At 35.9% G+C, this 21472-nt stretch overlaps 1 protein-coding gene across 1 annotated transcript; it reads left to right on the top strand.

Moving 5' to 3' along the window:
* Positions 1-1018: 1018 nt before the first annotated feature.
* On the top strand, positions 1019-18674 carry LOC138711070 (F-box/WD repeat-containing protein 4). The gene is made up of 8 exons (XM_069842379.1): positions 1019-1461; positions 4236-4334; positions 6341-6520; positions 10399-10537; positions 10614-10774; positions 13391-13519; positions 16073-16220; positions 18430-18674. Exons 1-8 carry the CDS (start codon positions 1247-1249, stop codon positions 18574-18576), a joined length of 1218 nt encoding a protein of 405 aa, XP_069698480.1. The 5' UTR covers positions 1019-1246; the 3' UTR covers positions 18577-18674.
* Positions 18675-21472: the final 2798 nt, after the last annotated feature.

Below are 21472 nucleotides of genomic sequence, written 5' to 3'. Positions count from 1 at the left end.
TGTACTCCGCTTGTACACCTTGCATAGCCCATACTAATCCATGATGGGTTAGGTTAGTTTAAGCTTTTATTATTCCTTGCATATACGATTAACTGTATCTCCACAAACATACTCCCTCATAAATTCAATGATTTTCGCTTCCAAAATCACCTCAGCGCTAGTTTCATCTCAGCTAACACAACTTAATTTATACATTCAGGGCCAACCCAGCGCGAAAAGTATTTTCTCTCCACTGAATGTATCCATTTCTTATCCCTTCATTATTTTGAATTTGACACCAACGCATTTCACGATCATAATCACATTCACTAACAATTTCATTAAAAACAGTTGGAGTACTGGCATTTCGTAGTGAGAAATCACTCCATTCTCCAATCGCCGAATCGCCACCACTCACTAGATCACTGCACCAGTGATCAGCTGTTGCAAGACAGCTCGTCGTAATCACAGGCAGTTGAAAATCGCTTCAAATCACTGGATCACTACTTTAAATCACCGTGATTGAAAAAGAACTATCACTGCTTCACCGGTGAGTGAAAAATCACGTTTTACCCCATCACTACCACTTCCTCGCTTTCCTGTCGACAATCACACCGAAACACGACAAATCAGTGTAGCCAAATCTATTCTTGGAAACCCGCCGTGCGGAAATTGCTAAATTGAAATAGTGTAAATGTGAAAATAGAATATTTCGCCGCTGTGAAGGTTTATAAACGCTTAACCTCTATATAAACAATACAAATTTAATAGATTTTACCCACTACACAAAGAAATATAACGAATCTAGCGGGAAAACTGCTACAGTGGTGACACTGACACAATTTACCAGGGTTGTCGATCTTCACAAATTTACCTCACTAAATATAATTTCTTCCCGCTGACAATTATAAAGAAGCAATGAAAAGTTAGAACTGTTATTTCATGGCTTTAAAATAAATAAATAAATTACATTTCTTATTCAAAGCGGCGGCGAATTTTGTATAATGGTCTTATTGATATTATTTTATAAGGGACATTTGAATCGTGAAAATGATTTGAACAAAGTTCATATTCCTGGGTGAATTGATTCACCAGCAAATCACGATTCACGAATTTTCTCCCGTTTACAAACATAAAGATGGCGTATTACATCATACATATGGTCGGAGCGTAAATTGAAATATGATAAATAACAATATGTGTATACTTGATTGTGAACAGTATTGTAAATATATATTACTCCATCAGCGTTTGATTAGGTATAACCATGTCTCTAGGAAGAGGAGAAGAAAAGTCACTCCTTCTTGAAGATTTGCCGACTGAAGTGTTACTTGTAATTTTTAAATACTGCACATTAAAGACACTTGGGAACATTTGTCAAACGTGTCAAAGATTAAACAGTGTAGTAAACGACTTCATATGGTACGGGAGAAGTCAGAAAGCGCTTGTTACTAATCAGATCAGTGCTGACATTAAGAACAGGTACGTAAAATGGTTAAGTGTTAACATAACCTTGCACCTCAGTTTCTGTCGCACTCAAAGTCTACGAAGCTGCTTCATGTCGTCAGGGAGATAGAGAACAAAACATGTTACTGTGTGTACGTTAGGTTGGAAGAGAGAGATTTGCTCATTGTTTTTAAAGATATTATTTGACGTTCAATGTTGTCAATCGTCTTGTTGTCGTCCGGACTATTTAATTTTCTGTATGCTACACATGCTGTGAAGCTCACTTTTATAACTGGTCCCAACATTTCTTCCCCACCCACTGAATTTCTGGAAAGGGTCATTCCATCGTCACTCACCTTAAAATGTAACATCTCTCACCACACATTCTTAATTAAACAGTTCCTGATTTTAATTGCATATTTTTATTTGATAAAGTAGGCAATTTAATTACCCAGTAGAAAGAGTGAAAATAGGTGTACAATTACTTCAGAAATCATAATTTATTAAAGAGGAAAAAAAAAACATGTTAAAATGTAATGTTACTCACATTACAAGACAAAGCTATGCATACACAATAATGGCAAACTTTCTTCTTCTAAAAACGGGAAAGATAAGGTTTTTCCTGTATGTCGAAAAGACAACCTGGTGGCATTGGATTTAAAAAAAAAAAGAAGTTTTTCCTGTTGGACATCACAATATAATAAGTAGTGATAACTGAGTGGAAATAAAATTCCTGTAGGCCTAGAACATGTTTAAATTATGAAAAATCTCCTGCATTTGTGTCACTCACATTACTTGGTCAGAATTGTTAGTAGAAAAATTATTTTGAAGTACAATTTATGCCAAGAAGACATTGAAATATATCATTAACACATTATAAAATGAAACGCAAAGAAAAAATCATACAATTTCTAGTATTCAAAAAAATATAGCCTATAATGCCCGTCTTAGCATAAAGTTACCAATTATATTGTATAACTCAGAGCTTTAGAGAAGCCAAATCTTAAAAGAGTTTACTTATATCATGATATGAGATAAGAAAAGACTAACCTTAAAACCACTGAAATTTGCATGGAGGGGGAGGGGGAAACAGCAATTGAATGGTTACAATGAAATTTCCACCTCATCTCATAATTTTAAAATTTTGATGAAATGTCCCATTCCTCATGGAATGACCCGAAAACATACATCCTGAGTAAAATTCGGGCAGAGAAAATGCTATAGTGCATGAGCTCTACCACAAAATGACTCACAGATGCCAAATTTGAACAGAATCCTTCCAGTAATTCAGGAGAAATAGCAGTAGACCTACCCTACATAAATATGTCATACCAAAAGACTGTTGTTTGATACTAGGTATTCTGAAAGTGTATCTTTTCCAAGAAGATGATGAAATTTACTCTGTCCGTACTCTGTATAGTGCAGACATGGGCATCAGTAGTACATGTCGAACGGAGTCGAATGCAAGGACGTGATCTCCCTCCCTCCACACCCCTAGCTGGGGTACCTGTCCGACCGGTTGAAGTACTGGCGGTCAGCGGTGGATTTCACTAAAAAAAATGTCGCTCTCTAAGGAAGCTCCTGAAGTAAAAAAGTCCAAAAATATTATTTCCACAAAGAATGGGAAAATGAATTCTTTTGTTGCGAAGAAGGGGAGAGCATTAGGTGCTTATTATGCTACAAAATTTTACTACCACGTTGAGCGACATTATGAAAAGACCCGTTTTAATGGAACATTTTTTTTTTAATTTTATTTTTTATAATAATAGTAGTCCACACCTGAGGAGTAACGGTTAGCGCGTCTGGCCGCGAAACCCCAAGTGCAAGTGCACAAATATGGCTGGTTTAGATGTATAAAAGCTTAAACAACTTTGCAAAGTAAAATATTCACATCTTCGGAGTTTTGTTATGAAAATTGCTTCTATGTTTGGCTCAACCTTTATTTGTGAACAGTTTCTTTCTCAGTTGGTCATTGTAAAATCTAAATCAAGATCACGCATTTCAGACGAAAATTTATTCTATCAGCTCCCAATTGCAATGTCTGACATAACTCCAAATTTTGAAACACTTGCTGATTTACGTGACGAAGAAGAATAAACGAATCCTTTCTTTTAAGGGCATGAGTCAATTGACGTAAATTGACGAAAACAACAGAGAACTACAGTAAGAAGTTTAAACAATAGCCTAATTGTTGTTTTTCTGTTTCTTAGTAATGTGCTTGATATTTTGTTAAGAATCTATTTTTCCTTAGTTTCTTAATTTTATTTTCAAAGGATGCAAATTAGTGACTGTGCCCTTTCAAAACAAATAGGTTCAGATTATGGCATTTCTTTTTAACTGTTGTGAAATTGTACGTTTTATATCATTTTATAAGGTTTTTACAGTAATTGTTTAAATTAGAAATACAGTTATGTTTCAGCTTTTTGTAAAATAGTTTGTATTTGTTGTGGAAAATTTGTTTTGTTTCATTGTCATTATTCATAAAAATAACATTTGTAGACAACTGTGTATCTTTTGTCCTGCGTAATTACTTAACGTTCCGTGTTTCAATACTTCACGCAATCCACCGCTGAGTATTACGTTAATAGGTGATGCGTGTTGCAGCAATCAGAGTAGTACGGTGCATCTCTTTAAATGCCCACGTCTGGTATAGTGAAAAAGTAAACAGTGGACCAGAAAATTGATGACTTTAACTGGACAGTATGTTGCTTGTTTGAGGAAGTTTAATTTTTCATGTAAGTAGGAATTATGTTGGCATGTGAATTGACCTACTTGACTCTGCTGGTATGATATGGCGATGTTGTTTGCAGGTCATCACATCTTCTGTCTGCTGGAACCAAGTGTCGAATTGCATACAATTGGGTCAGGGGCAGATATTCTGAGAAGATATACCACCCTTTTAAAACAAAGTAAGTGATTTTATTCACTCTGCTGCAGGGACTAGGATGTAACTTCTTGCATTACTGTAGCCTTTTTTTAGTAGATTATTTTACGACGCTTTATCAACAGCTTAGGTTATTTAGCGTCTGAATGAGATGAAAGTGATAATACCGGTGAAATGAGTCTGGGGTCCAGCACCGAAAGTTACCCAGCATTTGCTCATATTGGGTTGAGGGAAAACCCTGGAAAAAAACCTCAGCCAGGTAACTTGCCCCAATAGGGAATCAAAGCCGTTTCGTGGCCAGACACACTAGCCATTACTCCACAGATGTGGATTTACTATATCTTGAATGCAGTTAAAATTATGGTAATATTTGCAGTATAATTACCATTATCATCATCATAATCCTAACAGATTGTAGTCCTATAAAAACTGTTACGATCACTAGGATATGCAAGCTCCACCACCTACGAAAAGGTCATGTAAGCTTATTCCTCAGGTGGAGGCCATTCTTCAACATATCTCTGTTTATGGATGCAATTGCAGCAATGATTCGATGGCTTACTTCTTGTTACACGACATACATCAATGCGATAGTCAAATTCTTGCCACTCTCCAACATATCTCTGTTTATGGATGAATTCTTATCACTTTCCTACATATATTTGTTTATGGATGCAATCGCAGCTATGATTCCATGTCTTACATCTTCAAGGTCTTAGGTAGAAATAACACACGAACTGCATCCTTTGCATGTTCTCAAAGAAAGAAGTTAATTGGTGTCAAGTCTGGAGACCTGGGAGGCCAAAGCTAGTAGGCCAGATCAGCAGCATGCCCAATCCAACAGTGTAGTAGATGGTCAGTTTGGAAGTGTGTACGAAATAGCCTTCGTATCATTGCAACCGAATTTGTTTTCTGAAGCTGCAGAACGTAAAATGATGTTAGGCCTACAAAGTATATAGTTGTCATTTTTCAACATGTCTTCCATGGCAATAGAATTTAGAGAGTTTGACTATCAAAATGATGTGTATCATGTTATCTTGCCATTAATAATAATAATAATAATAATAATAATAATAATAATAATAATAATATAAATGTGTTACCATCATTTTGAAGTATTATGTATTATGCATGTGTTTTCGTTAGCTGTAATCGTCTTTGAATTTTGTTGGTTCTCAGGTGTATTATTTGTATTTCTAGGTGCAGAATTGATCTCTTACATTAGTTGAGCAATAATAATAATAATAATAATAATAGTAATAATAATAATAATAATAATAATAATAATAATAATAATAATAATAATTTTTTATTTATACTGGCAGAGTTAAGGCCATAGGGCCTTCTCTTACACTCTACATGGTCACAAAGTATACAATCAGTGAAAAATGTAACAAAAAGTTAAAGAACAGAATACTAACATATTACAAAAAAAAAATAATGATAATAGCATAATAAATCGACACTAAACAACATGAAAATAATACCATAATAGAAAAAAAAAAAAAAGAAAGCAAAATACATTGAAATATAGCAAAAGCAACTCATTTAATACAAATAGTTAATATGAAAAACGTAAGGAAGAATATAACAAAATGGAATGTAATAAAATAATAAAAAAATAAAAGAAATACGAAAATTAAATAAAATTCACAATAAAAAGGGTATGATAATAAATTTATCTGGTGATCAAGAGAACAAAAAGGGGAAAGGAAGAAAAAAGATATTTATATATTTTTACAAAACAATCGCAGAGAAAAGGGCTTATAACTGAAAGGAATCAGAATTGAAAAAGTGCAATTTTAGTTTAGTTTAGCAGTGGCTGTAGAGATGTATTTAGTGACAAATTATTATTTCTCTCTTCAGTCATTTATATGCTTTTATTTATTTTTGTGCTCTTTTTCCCTTTGCAGATTCTCGTAATACTAGATTCCAGAATTTGTACTATGATCATCATTAGTGCTAGTGCCAAGGTTCTATTTCCTGACACAGTAAGTTTAAAAGTGAAATTGTTGGACGTTGTATTTTCAGGCACCTACCCTGGTTAGTTCTAGAGCGTGACCGTTTGTGGCTGAGTAAAGGAAAATACATCCGAGCCTTTCAGAGGAAGTCTACTGGCCTAGTACAGTCATCTTCATTGTTCTTGAAAGGTCACAGTGATGATGTCTGTCGCTTCGTGAGTGTGGACGGTTTGATTGTCAGTGGAGGAAGGTAATTGAGTTTGTAGAAAAGTACTTGACTCAAATAGATTTTAAATTTATTTGATGTATTATTTTAATGCTTTTTTTTTTAGGTAACTTTTATACATTAAATATTTAACTTAAAATTTAATATATATTTTGATGTACCGAAGTACATATGATATTTCCATGCAGATATTCTGCGTCATCATTTGATGAAAGAGTGATGGAACGGAGAAAAATTCTCTCCGGCGCCGGGATTTGAACCTGGGTTTTCAGCTCTACGTGCTGATGCTTTATCCACTAAGCCACGCCGGATACAACCCCGACGCTGGTCAGAATCGTCTCAGATTAAGCTCCATCTCTTGGGTTCCCTCTAGTGGCCGCCCTCTGCACTACGTCAAAGATGTCTATGAACGCAGGACCGAAGTCCATACATGTGTTGAGGTGCACTCGAATGAGTGACTGGTTGGCCGGGATCCGACGGTATAGGCGCCGTCTTAAATCACAAAGTGATTTATTACGCATATCATATATATTTTGATGTACCGAAGTACATATGATATTTCCATGCAGATATTCTGCGTCATCATATGATGAAAGAGTGATGGAACGGAGAAAAATTCTCTCCGGCGCCGGGATTTGAACCCGGGTTTTCAGCTCTACGTGCTGATGCTTTATCCACTAAGCCACGCCGGATACAATTTAAGCTTTATTAAATGTATTTTTGCACACTAATAGGAAAACAGAACTGAAAAAAATTACAGGTGCATATGTAATTCAACCTCATTTAATTATTGTCTGGAGGCTCAATTAATGATGAAATATTTTTCCATATTTTCTGCGGTCATTGATTGTTTTCTGTCTGTTACAATCTTCTTATAAATGGAAAATGACCACACAGAGCAACTGGCGGTATTTCAGATGAGGAATGATACTTGGAACAATGTTCTCAGGGAGCTGCACGCACTCACCTTTAAATATTTTGCATACAGTGGAAAAAGTTGTGTATCCTGGCTTCTTTTTCAATACATCATTAAATTTTACTGAAACACACTCACCGATTACTCCCTCACTGGTCAACAACACTCCTATAAATTCTGATGCGTTTTGAGAACAAGAAGGAAAACTTTTGAAATGAGTCATTGTTGGTGGCATCGAACTCGTGCAATTTTGCTTTGAATATAACGACAATGTATGAGTGGCTCATTAGCGTTCAAATTATTTTTCCTTTCTTGCTACTGTATTGGATAATTCAATATAAGTGCAAAATAAACTGAGAAATTATTTATTATTATTGTAAAAAGGTAAAGGTATCCCCGTAACATGCCATGAAGGCACTTGGGGGGCATGGAGGTAGAGCCCTGTGCTTTCCATGACCTCGGCACTAGAATGAGGTGGTGTGGTCGACACCACGCTCTGACCGCCTTTTACCCCCGGGAAGGACCCGGTACTCAATTTTATAGGAGGCTGAGTGAACCTCGGGGCCGTTCTGAAAGTTTGGCAACGAGAAAAAAAATCCTGTCACCACCTGGGATCGAACCCCGGACCTTCCAGTCCGTAGCCAGCTGCTCTACCAACTGAGCTATATTATTATTGTTGTTATAATATTATAAATTATTATTTATTATATATTCTGCAATAATGTTAAAATATGTAAAATTATGTAGTATGGTGTGAAATATGTAAAGGTTTGGAAGTTTATGAAGAAGGTCATTGTTTGGCTGTTCAAGATAGCATATGGAGGATTGACATCATCACCATCAATAGGAAAAAATCTGTAGCAGAAATCATCAATGCTACAATACGCTTTGAACAGTCCAAAGCACAACCTAAGGATGTTGATAAAGAGAAAAAAGAAATTACGAGTCAACAGTACCTTACTTCTGTAACAAATACAACGTCCGGAGTATCACAGTAACAGGTCTGCTGTTGAGGTCCCAAGGAACAGTCCCTAAATTTTTTGTGACATGGAAAGGGAAATATAAATTAGGCGAAGGTATTGAGGACGAAATTGTCCAAAACATAATTAAATACTCCGTTGCCATCTTAAAAAATCATCTACAGTAGCATGCAAATTAATCCGAACACGACATATTTATACATTTTCTGTCATTGTTGGCCTCACAGCTGCTCATACCGCTTTAATTGACATCTGTAGTATGTGTAATTCCATTGTTGAAGGTCTGTCGTTATTATTTTTTTTATAATATGTGACTTTTGCCTGCGTTTTGTACTTATAAGCATTTCAGTTGTGTTGAAGACTTAATACTGCAATCCTGTGTACATTCTGTCGTCTTCACAAATGGATACAACTCCACGAAAACAGTCTAAAATTATAACATTAGCAGAGCATTCTTCTATGACACAGAGGCAAATTGCTGCAGAATGTCACATCGGTTTGGCTACTGTTAATTCGATCATAAAACGATACAGGAAGATTGGATCCATCACACCCCAGAAAAAAGGAAACTGTGGCCGGAAAAGGAAGACTTCACCTGCAGATGATCGTTTAATTGTCAGGAAAAGTGAATTAAATCCTAGACTAACTGCTATCGACTTAACCCGCTAGTTAGTGGCTACCACTGGGGCGAATATTCACGTCACAACAGTGCGGCATAGGCTTTTGGAAGCTGGACGAAGGGCTCGTAAGCCTATTAAGAAGCAACTGCTAACCCCTGTTATGTGCAAAAAACGCTTAATGTGGGCAAAATTACACCAACACTGGACAGTGAATGACTGGAAGAATGTACTTTTTTCCGATGAGTCTCATTTCGAGGTCCACGGCCACCGTGTTTCTTATGTACGGAAAGGATCCGAAAAAGTAACAGCAGCTCATCTCCAACATGCACCCAAATACCCCCCTAAAGTAATGTTTTGGGGTTGTTTTACACATGAAGGGCCTGGAGCATTAATACCTGTCAAGGGAATGATGAATTCTGACAAATATATTCACTTATTGGAAACCAGAATCGTACCCCAGCTGCAAAAATCATTTCCAGATGGCAGAGGTGTGTTCCAACAAGACCTGGTACCATGCCATATGTCTCGAAAAACTACAGAATTCTTCAACAAGAAGAATATTCAGGTACTCCCCTGGCCAGGCAACTCACCAGACATCAACCCCATTGAGAACTTGTGGTCAATTTGCAAAAGAAGAATGCAAAAAATGGATTGTTCTACGAAGGAGAAGATGATTTCTGCCCTCATTGGTGTATGGTTTCGCGATGAAGAAATGAAGAATATTTGTGGGAAATTAGTGGAATCCATGCCAAATCGTCTCAGAGCTGTTATTAGGAACAAGGGAGGCCACATAGATTACTGAGGTATGTCTTAGATCCTTTTTTTATCCTGTTTGAATGTTTTTGCATAAGTAATTACGTTGTTCGGATTAATTTGCACGCCTTGTATATTGTAAACACTCCACATAATTGTTAAAATTATATATTTGTGATTTAAAGTCTGTATTTTTATCTATATATATATTTTTTTTCATGTACTCATTCATGTACAACCGTTATTGTAAATTGTGTGTTATTCTGTGTCTATAGGCAAGCCTTGGAAGGTCAGATAGTAAAAATAAAAATATACCAAATGTGTAAAAGAAATGTAAAGTAAAATAATTTATGTACAACATTCCTACATGTGTATCTCGTCAACATATGTCTTTAATTTGTGCATAAATATGTAGCAATAATATATGTAATTACATAAAATCTGGGCTATATTCATAAATTTTGTCAAGTAGGCTATAGTCTACTAGATTACAAATTTTGCTAAGGTAGTATAACTTTTATGAAAATGAACTTAGAATTTTATAAATTTACTATAGTGAGCTACTAGAGTTTTTACGATACTTTTATGAAACAGGTCCCTGGCTGTTAAGACTCAACCGTGCATTGTTTGTAGGGATGGTTCAATTTGTGGATGGTCAAGTGATTCAGGCCGCCTGCAGTTCTGTCATTCTGGCAGTCACAGGGCCGATATTGTGACAGTGGACATGTGCAACGGTATTGTTGTGTCCGGCTCTCATGACAAGTCTGTGAAGGTGAGCGGTGTGTGAGATAAGTGATGCCAACGTTATCCCTGGTTCGGAGCACGTCTGATGAGTGCTTCTGTTGCAGGTCTGGGGTGTGTCGGAGCAAGACGTCCTCTGCCCGAGGCTCAGTATTGATGTGGGTGATAGAATATGGTCAATCGCTTTGCGATCTCAGGGAGATTTGTGTTGTGTAGGTTCTGCAGGCCATCAAAGAATCCCACCACTTCATTTGTTTGATATGGAGAGGTAATCAATTATGCTGCCAGTATGTGTCAGCATTCATGTTACACGATGAATATAAAAGTTAATACAGTAGAAGCCTGATACAGTGATATCTCAGTGTAATGTACATCAGAAAATAATATTATTTATACTTTATTTTGAAAAGTTGTTGTTGTTTTCTAATGCCAGGCGTTTGACAATAAAGTCATTTGACCTCTTGCATTCCAATATTTTTCAAAGATATTATCATGACCAGCCAATGAAGCACAGATTTTGAGGTGTTCCGAATCCATTTCTTGGTTTGAGTTGCACAATGGGCAGTTAGGGGACTGATATATTCCAATTCTATGCAGGTGTTTAGCCAAACAATCATGGCCTGTTGCCAATCTAAATGCAGCTACAGACGATTTTCGTGGTAAATCGGGAATTAACTGTGGATTTTGATGCAGAGAGTTCCATTTTTTCCCTTGGGATTGTATTATCAAATTTTGTTTGTTGAAGTCTAAGTATGTAGATTTAATAAATCTCTTCACAGAGTAATACGTAGATTTAGTAACAGGTCTGTAAGTAGCAGTGCTGCCCTTCTTTGCTAAAGCATCCGCATTCTCGTTTCCCAGGATTCCACAATGGATGGTATCCATTGGAATACAATTCTTTTATTGAGTGATATTAATTGAGAGAGCATTTTAGTTATTTCTGCTGTTTGAGATGAAGGTGTGTGTTTAGAGACGATTGATAGAATAGCTGCTTTGGAGTCTGACAATATAACTGCATTCCTAAATTTATTGATGTGGCATAGAAGATTCCTGAGACATTCACTTATTGCAGTGATTTCACCATCAAAACTTGTTGTTCCATATCCAAGAGATCTATAAAGTAAGAAGAGACAGCACGTAACACCTGCACCGGCACCTTGTTCTCTGGAGATCAAGGATCCGTCGGTGTATAAATGAAGCCAGTAATGTGGAGGGTACCTACTATTAATTGTCTCTAAAGACAATTGTTTCAGTATTTCAGTGTTTACTTCTGATTTCAGTATTTCTTCTGTTAAATTTAGATTATATTCTATATTTAATAGAGTTAAAGGGTTTGGTTTAATTTGTAAGTTTTCTTTTAAATTCGGGATATTGATTTTCTGTTTTAATTCTTGAACAATGGATATGAAACTTTTTTGAGTTTTCAATCTACAGAGAGGACTGTATGAATGCCAATTGTTTCCTGGTAATCTGATAAGTTTTTCATATTGAATCAGTGCTTTTTCTTCTATTGTCATTTTGATACTGTTAATATTAGTGAGGAATCTCATAGAATCTATTGGAGTTGTTTTGATTCCACCAGTAATGAGTCTGAGAGCTTGGTTTTGAACATATTCTATGTCGTTATTTTGAAAAGTATGTTATCGCGAAAAGAGGAAGTTTTATCCAAACGAAGTTGTTCTGAGTCTACATTACAGTAGATATAGCCAGGCAACATTCAAAACATAACTCTTCTGTCCTTGATTCCTTCATAAGTCATTATTCTACATGACTTAATCCCCATCTCAGTGTGACCTGTAAGAGCATTTTGTTTCTGCGCAGTATGAAATGTTTATTGCCTGGTTATAATACAGAGTTATTCCACAATATAAGAGGGTCATTTCATAAATAATGTACAGGTTGGCAGCATTGTGAAGTGGATGACGCAACACCAGTGAAAATTACGTCAGTTGCAGTTGAAGGATTCAGGAAGAAGCAAGTATGTTCGTTCATATAAATCATCAGCAAATGGTCAGAGAACATTCGCCTTCGCTGATTATCCGCAGTAATAGCAGACGAAGATATAATTATAGCAAGTGTAGCTGTTGTTATTATTATAGACAGTTTAACATAAGAAAGTTAAAAAAACGAAAGGCGATGGTGGCAGACGCCACTCTATGAAAATCGCAGTCAATTATATAGAGACGCTGATTTGCTTCATTACTTACGTCGAATTGAATCGGGACAGTTTCGCAACTTCTGTCGCATTTCAGAAACAGACTTCGAAAGATTACTTGCAAAATATGGCCATAAGATTTCCTGCTTCCTATATACATCATTAAGTTTGACGACAGCTTCTTCAGTCCACTCGAGTTTCGACATCCTGTTGGTGAAATTAAACTAACTGCTGCGTTCTGCTACGAACTGCAAACAAGCGACAAATCCCGTCCACAACGATTACCAACTTCCTTTGATGTAGCCCTACCGACAAGCAACGGATCACTACCGAAGGCAAATCAAACGATCGGTTTGCCTTTACTGAAACGTACACACATTCCGATTTTAATCATTGAATGCATTCGTTTGTCGTTCGATCGCTATTCGTTCGCTATGTGTGTACGCACCTTAACGCAATTTGTTGGATGACATACTTCACCCTCGCATTATAGCTAAAAATGAATTTATTTTCATTAAAAAAATTGCACAAAGTATTGATTTACTTCAAATCAGCTTCAGCGATTTTCTTCTTGGATCTTTTAGTGCATGAGTTAAGTAAGAAATGAAACAATATAGATCATGAACTATCAGAAAAATGAATTGCACATCCAGTTGTAAAGTTCTTGAGACAGGAATTTTATTTCGTGACTTTATTCTGTACCCTCCTGTTACTTGTGTGGTGTTGCAGAGGGTGTGAAGTGGTGCAGCTCGAGCACAACACCAAGGCCGGAGCTGGCATGCTGGATATTCACTGGGAGTCGCCAAACGAGTTCCTGTCAGGGGGGTATGACACCTATCTCGGACTGTGGGATGTTCGGTGCGTATAGAAATTCAAACAGAATGGTTTTCATTTTGATCTTCCTTGATCTAGTCAGATCAATGCAAGAATACAAAATGCTAATATCATTCTCTTATGAGTTTTCTGAAAAGTAAGATAGTATTATCTACAAATGGTCTTACTAATAAAACTCTATATACAGACGTTTAACTGTCTTATACTTATACAATGAGTAGCTCGTTTATAAGTCACGTGTAAATTCCTTACTAATAATCACTACATACGTCGTGTATAACAGTATAACTGTTACACAACTACGTCATAGTTTCGTCATTACTTCGTTACGAAAGGTAATAGAATATCTGAGGTTCTCTACTGGATCTAGTAGAGCGCTCTAGTGTGGCGTGTTAAATATCAATAGTACAACTGGCTCTAATCGATTACCACACACTACATTTTAGTCAAAGAGTACAAGCTAAAGCAATATTATTCTAATAATTCTATGATCTTTGGTTTGTTGTTCTGTGGTTACAAGGTAAACATCATCATAAAATGACAGTCGATACGAACAGCTGTTAAAGGGGCAGCCATTTTTTCGCTATATACAACGCTTAAACAAGGGGTTTCGTGTATATAACTACTGCAAAGCAATTCCCATTGTATAGTTACAGCCTGTTTATATGTCCATAGCTTATTCACGGTTTATTAGTAACGTTTTCTGTCTCAACTCTGCATAAGTCTCGTATAAAAACTATACACGGTTTATTAGTAAGACTGAAAATGCAAATGGCACAAATATAAATCAATAGTCATTTCATCCCTAATTTAAGCTTGTGAGACATGGACCCTAACCAGAAACAAAGAACAAAAGTTTGGAATATTTGAAAGAAAGATGATGATAATAATAATAATAATAATAATAATAATAATAATAATAATAATAATAATAATAATAATAGACCTAACACAAGAAAGAAAAATATTAAGAAAGTCTTGAATTTTTCCATATATACACAGTGCGCCAAAAAAAAAAAAAATAAAGGCACAAAATTAGAAATTTTCGGAAATACATAACATTAATTTATAATGCATACACTGTTGGAAAGGTAGACTTTAAAGATGAGCAGAACTTTTTATTATGTTTTTTTGAGGCTCAATTAAAACCTTATGGAGATCAATACACAATGATGCGAAAAATCTGGTTTTTGAAGACAATTTATTATTTCAAAATGCAGAAACTAAATGTTGGTAAAATTAATAATAATTATCTTTTGAATAATCAAAATTATAAATTATGCTCTATGTGACCGCCATTTGCCCGCACAACCATTTGTAGGCGTCTTCTCCATTGTCCAATAGCACTGGATATCTGTCTTTGATCAAGCTGGTCCCAACATTCAAGAAGGCGTTGTCTTAAATGTTCAATATTACGAATTCTTGTTTTGTAGTAAACTGCTTTTTGTAGTTGACTCCATACAAAATAGTGCATAGGATTAAGATCTCGTTTGAAACTCCAGCGGAAACCATTAGAGAATCTGAGAAATACGATCTTTCACGCAGTAATCTCTCAGGAGGGATATCATGTCCGTATCTTACTAATCAATCGTTGTACACTTGAAACAGACCATTGTTGCTGAGCATAGTTCCTTACAACTTGACGGGCAGATAAATTATTATATTGGTGCAAATGTTTAATGAAAATCTTGTCTTCGTTCGTTAAGCGACCCATTATTCACAAAATGAGAACTCAGAATGGAAGAAAACAAATGATGATAGCGCAACAAATGGCTTGGCCTGCTAAGACCATAATGCTTAGTTGGGCATAAACGATCGATTTTGCACTGCCTTACAAAAAATAAAAAATAATGTTTAATAAATGGTAAAAAATTAAATATTACAGTACTTTCCCGGTCTACAAGGACTGTGAAATTTGCCTGCGAAATAACTTTCAAGTGAAATCATTAGCTACTGGAATATAACCATTTAAATTTTGTGCCTTTTTTGGCTGCATGTGTGTATGCGCTCGTGCGTGTGTGTGTGTCGCGCATGTCAATTTAGATATTGAGGGGAAGTCTGAAATCATGCTTAATTGCGTTTTAGATTTCACCCCCACTTTGAAATTTCAAATGGCATCGCTATATTTTTATACTTATATATGAAAGAGCATTCAATTGTTTATACATGTCATTAATTTGTTTTCTCATCTTTTGTTTTCTACTTTTCTATCGTCGCCTGGGAAACTGTATTTTTGTTATTATCAGTTGAGTGTAGGATGTAATTTTCTAAATTTAATCAATAAGGATCATGTATGTTCTCTCTTGAAGGGTATACACCATTTTAAAATAATTTAATGCACAAACACAACTATTACATGAAATGCTGAATAACGTTTTGTAGCTTTATTCTCTTCAGCTCTAATCAACAATCTCAGGACGCAGTTGAAAACATGAATATGTTCTTCAAAATCTTATCACCATATAAGCCTGAAATCCCATTTTCTTACAGTCGTTCATAGATTTTATGTAACTTTATGTTGAAGTGCTGGCAGACTAGATTCCTTTTACATTAAGGTTAGAGTCTGATTGTTTCCAGAACGGGCTGCAAGCAGCTGACGTGGGAAGATCCTTATGATTCTGTGATCTACAGCTTGGCCTCAGACAACATGTACACCATGTTCTGTGGCATGGCCCTGCACGGACGTGTACACCTGTGGGATAAACGTCACAGGAGAACAGTCGGGGTACGTGTAGTGAAGTGGCTCAAGTATGACTGGGGCTGATTTTTTATGTATAACTAAGTCTTTGTATTTGTATGGTCACCAATCTCTTGGTAACAGTATCTTAAAAAATTTTAACATTGTAATCTCTTATAACTTTGGAACAAATAAACATAGTGAAATGAAGAGTATGAGGGGGAAAGAAACTGGCCACCCTACCCTATTATCTCCTGGTCTAATTGCCTCATAAGTGGTGCCTTGTTGGTATCACTTGTAACGTTCAGACCTGTCTTCGGACAGTTGACAAAACAACAAGAAATGAAAAGTATACAACCATGTAGACAAGGGAACACTGTAACTTTGTGTTTGTATGCTTTCCTACAATGACATTTTTCACCACTTACAGTCACTGACCTTCTGGGGTGTGCAGTAAAGAACAGTGCTATTTAATTCACATTAAATATATTTACTACGTTTTCATGGAGTATTCAGATCGAATTGAGTTCCATGGAAACGATCTCGTATTCAATTCAATTTCAATATGCTAAGTGTGATCGAGCGTCATTTGTTTGATGTGTCAGCTGTTTTACCAACAGCGAGGGAAATATGTATGTTGAAAAAGAGTGTTGTAAAACATAATATTTCGTGTTTTCCTAAAAGTCAATATTACCATTATTCATTAACAGCAAGAATATAAGTTTTCATGCGCCACATTTGCAAAACGCAACATTATTAGCTAATCCCTACAGAGTGACCAACATGCTAATATGTCGATGACATGTTAACCAACATAACTACTTTCGAAACTTCAGCTTCTGTACTCAGATATTTTTCAACACGTATCGAAAATTGCATGAAAACAGGGATCGTATTCGGTATGAATCGTACTCAGATCGAATTGAATACTCCATGAAAACGTAGTAATTCTTAGGTAGGGTGACCAGATTCACATTGATAGAAAAGAGGACTCAAAGCTTCAAAAAGGAGGACCTAACCTAACATATATCATACAACTTATAATTTCATATACAGCCAGGGGAATAGGACGAAGAGGTTGAGTTATATTATGAGAAAAATTTGGCTCTTTTTACATTGGACATTTATGTAATAAAATTATTGGACATTGATTAAATTGAGCATTTTTCCAGTGGACATTAATTTAGTGTGGACAATGTATGACATTTTAATCTCCAGCTCTATCTGTTATTGTTTTTCTTGTATTATACTGGCATTTCTGTTACTGTTTTTCTTGTATCATATTGGCATTTCTGTTATTGTTTTTCTTGTATCGTACTGGGATTTCTGTTATTGTTTTTCTTGTATCATACTGGCATTTCTGTTATTGTTTTCCTTGTATCATACTGGCATTTCTGTTACTGTTTTTCTTGTATCATACTGGCATTTCTGTTACCGGTACTGTTTTTCTTGTATCATAATGGCATTTCTGTTATTGTTTTCCTTGTATCATACTGGCATTTCTGTTATTGTTTTTCTTGTATCATACTGGCAATTCTGTTATTGTTTTTCTTGTATCATACTGGCATTTCTGTTACTGTTTTTCTTGTATCATACTGGCATTTCTGTTATTGTTTTTCTTGTATCATACTGGCATTTTTGTTATTGTTTTTCTTGTATCATATTGGCATTTCTGTTATTGTTTTTCTTGTATCATACTGGCATTTCTGTTATTGTTTTTCTTGTATCATACTGGCGTTTCTGTTATTGTTTTTCTTGTATCATACTGGCATTTCTGTTATTGTTTTTCTTGTATCATACTGGCATTTCATCTGAAGAATAAAATTTTAAAAGCAATATTTTGTTAACTATTGGCATTAAAAACATGATGTAAATGCCATTGTTATTCTAATTTTATTTAGTTCAGTTTCTGCTACATATATGCCTACTATTTCATTATAAATTAAATTTTGTGCTGAAAATACCTTTTCTTCCTTATTAACATTCATTCTCTATAGGCTAGATTTGTGAGTTCTTATGTGCCCTTAAATCTAGTAAAACAGCTTGTCGATATCAGTAACAGTATAGGATAGTTTTAAGTGCTTCACCTTGTATATGAAACTCGGGAATAACAAGCCCTTCGAAATGTATGCTACTTGGAATAAACTGAGTTTTCACTGTAATCAGTCCCAGTCATATTTGAACTACAGTACCACCTTGATGTTAAGTTGTCAATATCTTGAAGTCAGAGATTGTAGTTTCCATCTTCCTGTTACAGAAATACTTCATGTCTGCCAGGCACAGCAGTCCTGTATATGGGGTGGCGTTCGATCCATGTAACCTATTTGCCGTGTTGGATCAATCTTTACACGTTTTGGACTTTTCAGTTTTCAAGACAACTCCTGGAATCAGAAATTGTCCATAGTTAAGGACTCATGCAAAGTGCATTGGATGGGGCCAAGTCTCTCGCTGTAGTGGAGAGTGTAAATAAATTAAAATATTAAAAATTGTTAATAAACTGTTCGGTGTTGCTGATGTTTAATTTAATTTTAGATCCTGTTATCCATAGTAATCTCTTGTACTTCCCTTCCGCCGATACTTCACCCCGTCTCCCCCTTTGTGCTTATGGTCTCCACATCCTCTCTATTTCTTCTTTCTTCATTATATTATGACATACAACTATGTCATTGTATTTGGCATGGTATATCGCCAACCTCTCGGTAACCATGTTAAAAAAAAAGTTATATTTGAATCACTTACAACTATTCAACAAATAAACTTAGGAAAACGGAAGTATACCACTTTATAGACAAAGGAGTCCTCTAATCGTAAATAAGGAGCGGATTCCTATGTAATTAAATATTATTTTTGCATGTGATAAAACACAATTAACAAAGTTAAAAATTTCGAACATGAAGTTTCAAGTTTAAAATCCGAATTTTATTTCACATAAAAACACATATTTTCACAAAAAATTATGTAAATACATATTTTCAGGAAATGTATTATAAACACATAAATCTTAAGATTTTTTTTTTTTACTTATATAATTTTTTACGAGAACGTTTAAACATTTTAAAATAAAACATTTTAAATCAATTATGTCACTCAGAAGTACGTTATCTTTTTAAGAATTCTTGGTTGCTTCGTGTTTATAAGCGCTGTGTGGTGTATCCGTGATCCATTTTTGTAATAGTATCGCCACAAGTTCTGAGAACTGCTAGGCACCATATCAGTGTTATTATTAGAGAATAAATTAACATGGGCAAGGACGAGAGATCTTGCAACATATAATTAGGAATGTTTATTGTTGCTGAAGATGATTTCATTCCACGCTTTGTTTGTGCAACACAACAGATAAGAGCTCGGGTATGAACATTTAATTTAAACAAATCTCTCGTCTCTTGATCATGTCTATCAAGTAAGGCAATATGTCTTGTTGTGATTCCCTGTTATCTGGCTTCGTCAATCGATATCCTTCAAGATATATGAAAGATGGTTGTTTAAAAAACGATTTGGCTTTCCTATTAGCAAATGTAAGCTTTTTGTGTGACACCATAAAAAAACTCGAAACATCCAAAAACCTGTTTTCTGAAACAGGGAGGTGCGTGCCGTGAAAATTAAACTAGACTCGCTACCAGGTTCAGAAGCACAATTACTAAGGGATAAATTCCAGAATGTGTTTGGGAAAAACAATGGATATAAAAAATGTGTAAAGTTGCTCAAGTATTGGAGGGTGTGCCTGTAGGTGAAATTGACGGTGTTGTGTTTGTGACATTCCTCTCTTTCACGTCTGACGTCCTGTGATGTGGAAAGATCGTTTTGACAGATATAAGTCATTGTTCAGAGATAATCGGCATGCATTTGTGATGGAGAATTTGGAGATGACCTTTGTTGTTCACTGCAATTCTCGACCAGCATCTAGCACTCAAGTGTGGTTGGTGAGTACCTAGTAACATTTTTTTTTTCCAAGCTAAGTAAGGTATTTTTGACATATTTAAAACAAATATTTTTTTTGTTTTTAGCAAATATTTTCGTACTTTTTAGCACATAAAAATAAATATATTTACATTTTTTAGCACATAAAAATCCGCTCCCTAATCATAAACATGGCATAAAAGTATTATTTCTTCAAAAACGAGCAAAATGATATTAGATCTTTTTGTTCGTGATATTTTAAGGAATCACATCCTACAATTAATGTTTTTTTTTTTTTTTTAATCCAATGCCACCAGGTTGTCTTTCGACATTTCTGGTCTTCTCTCCTGGCCATGGCTTAGTTGTAACCCACTTCTGAGGTTGGGGCGCCTGGAAGGCAGAGTTACATTACCCCGATGATGTGATAGGATGATTATGATAATGTGGTGCCAGGAGAGGTCTTAAATCTAAACTTAACCTAAATTCCAGACCATGGACGAACACAGGAATAATCCCCTTTAAGGAAAAATTCCTGTGCTCTAACCGGGAATCGAACCCGGGACCTCATGAACTATAGCCAGAAGCTCTAACCACTAGACCATGAGGCTGGTCCCTACAATTAATGTACTACCTTATCTTCCACCCTGTATACATTACAAAAGGCGCAACGTACCTCATAGGAATACAAAACATCCTATGTGTCCCTCTGTGGTCTCTGTATAGTCGAATGCCCCGCCATGTTCTCTTGTTCATGTCAACCAGCTTTCTTGGGGTCACTGTCTGGAAAGCTGCGTGCACCGCATTTTCCAGCTCATCAGCGGGAGCTGCGATAAATCGTGCATTCGTCAGAAAAATTGGGCTACCTTTGCCTGCTGAGCCATTGTTGGAAATTGTTGCAGCATCCGACCACAAATGTTCACACGTCTCTCCAAATCACCATCTGATAATTCATTAACATTTAATAGACGCCAACACTTCAATTTCAGGTCCAATTCCATATTGTGTTTCCACATGGTTATTTCTGGAAGTCCCCACTCAGCAGCACGTTTTCGTGTGGATTCTTGGACAGGTTGTGCCAACGTTAAAGCCTTGTGGATGGCCTTCCATTTCTCTGCGCATTGCCCGTTGTGAAAGCTTTCTTTTCCCACAGCAACAAAGTCTTCCTTGTCGGTGCTGCCTTCTCGAACCGCGCGACGAAATCGTCCATGACATTTTTCATTGATTTGCCATTAACTTGGCGCTCATGGACCCACACAAAATCCACCAAACGTTCCTCAGTCGTGTATTCGCTTGTGTCAGCCATTCCTTCAACTAACTAACTTCAACTATCTGCTGTCACGCATTGCGATTCTTAAAGCGTCAACAATGGACAGCAATAGTGCCAACCTCACCAGCACGAACAT

Source organism: Periplaneta americana, chromosome 12, assembly GCF_040183065.1.
Source record: "Periplaneta americana isolate PAMFEO1 chromosome 12, P.americana_PAMFEO1_priV1, whole genome shotgun sequence".
NCBI classification, from domain to species: Eukaryota; Metazoa; Arthropoda; class Insecta; order Blattodea; family Blattidae; genus Periplaneta; species Periplaneta americana.
Note: the sequence above shows the minus strand (reverse complement) of the source record. Positions and strands in the feature narration are given on the sequence as shown.

Bases quoted from the DNA above. Each gene is read 5' to 3' on its own strand.
- LOC138711070 (XM_069842379.1), top strand. From the start codon at position 1,247: ATGTCTCTAGGAAGAGGAGAAGAAAAGTCACTCCTTCTTGAAGATTTG. The intron at 4,335-6,340 runs GTAAGTGATTTT...TTGTATTTTCAG, and splicing joins TACCACCCTTTTAAAACAAA to GCACCTACCCTGGTTAGTTC. The intron at 10,538-10,613 runs GTGAGCGGTGTG...CTTCTGTTGCAG, and splicing joins CTCATGACAAGTCTGTGAAG to GTCTGGGGTGTGTCGGAGCA.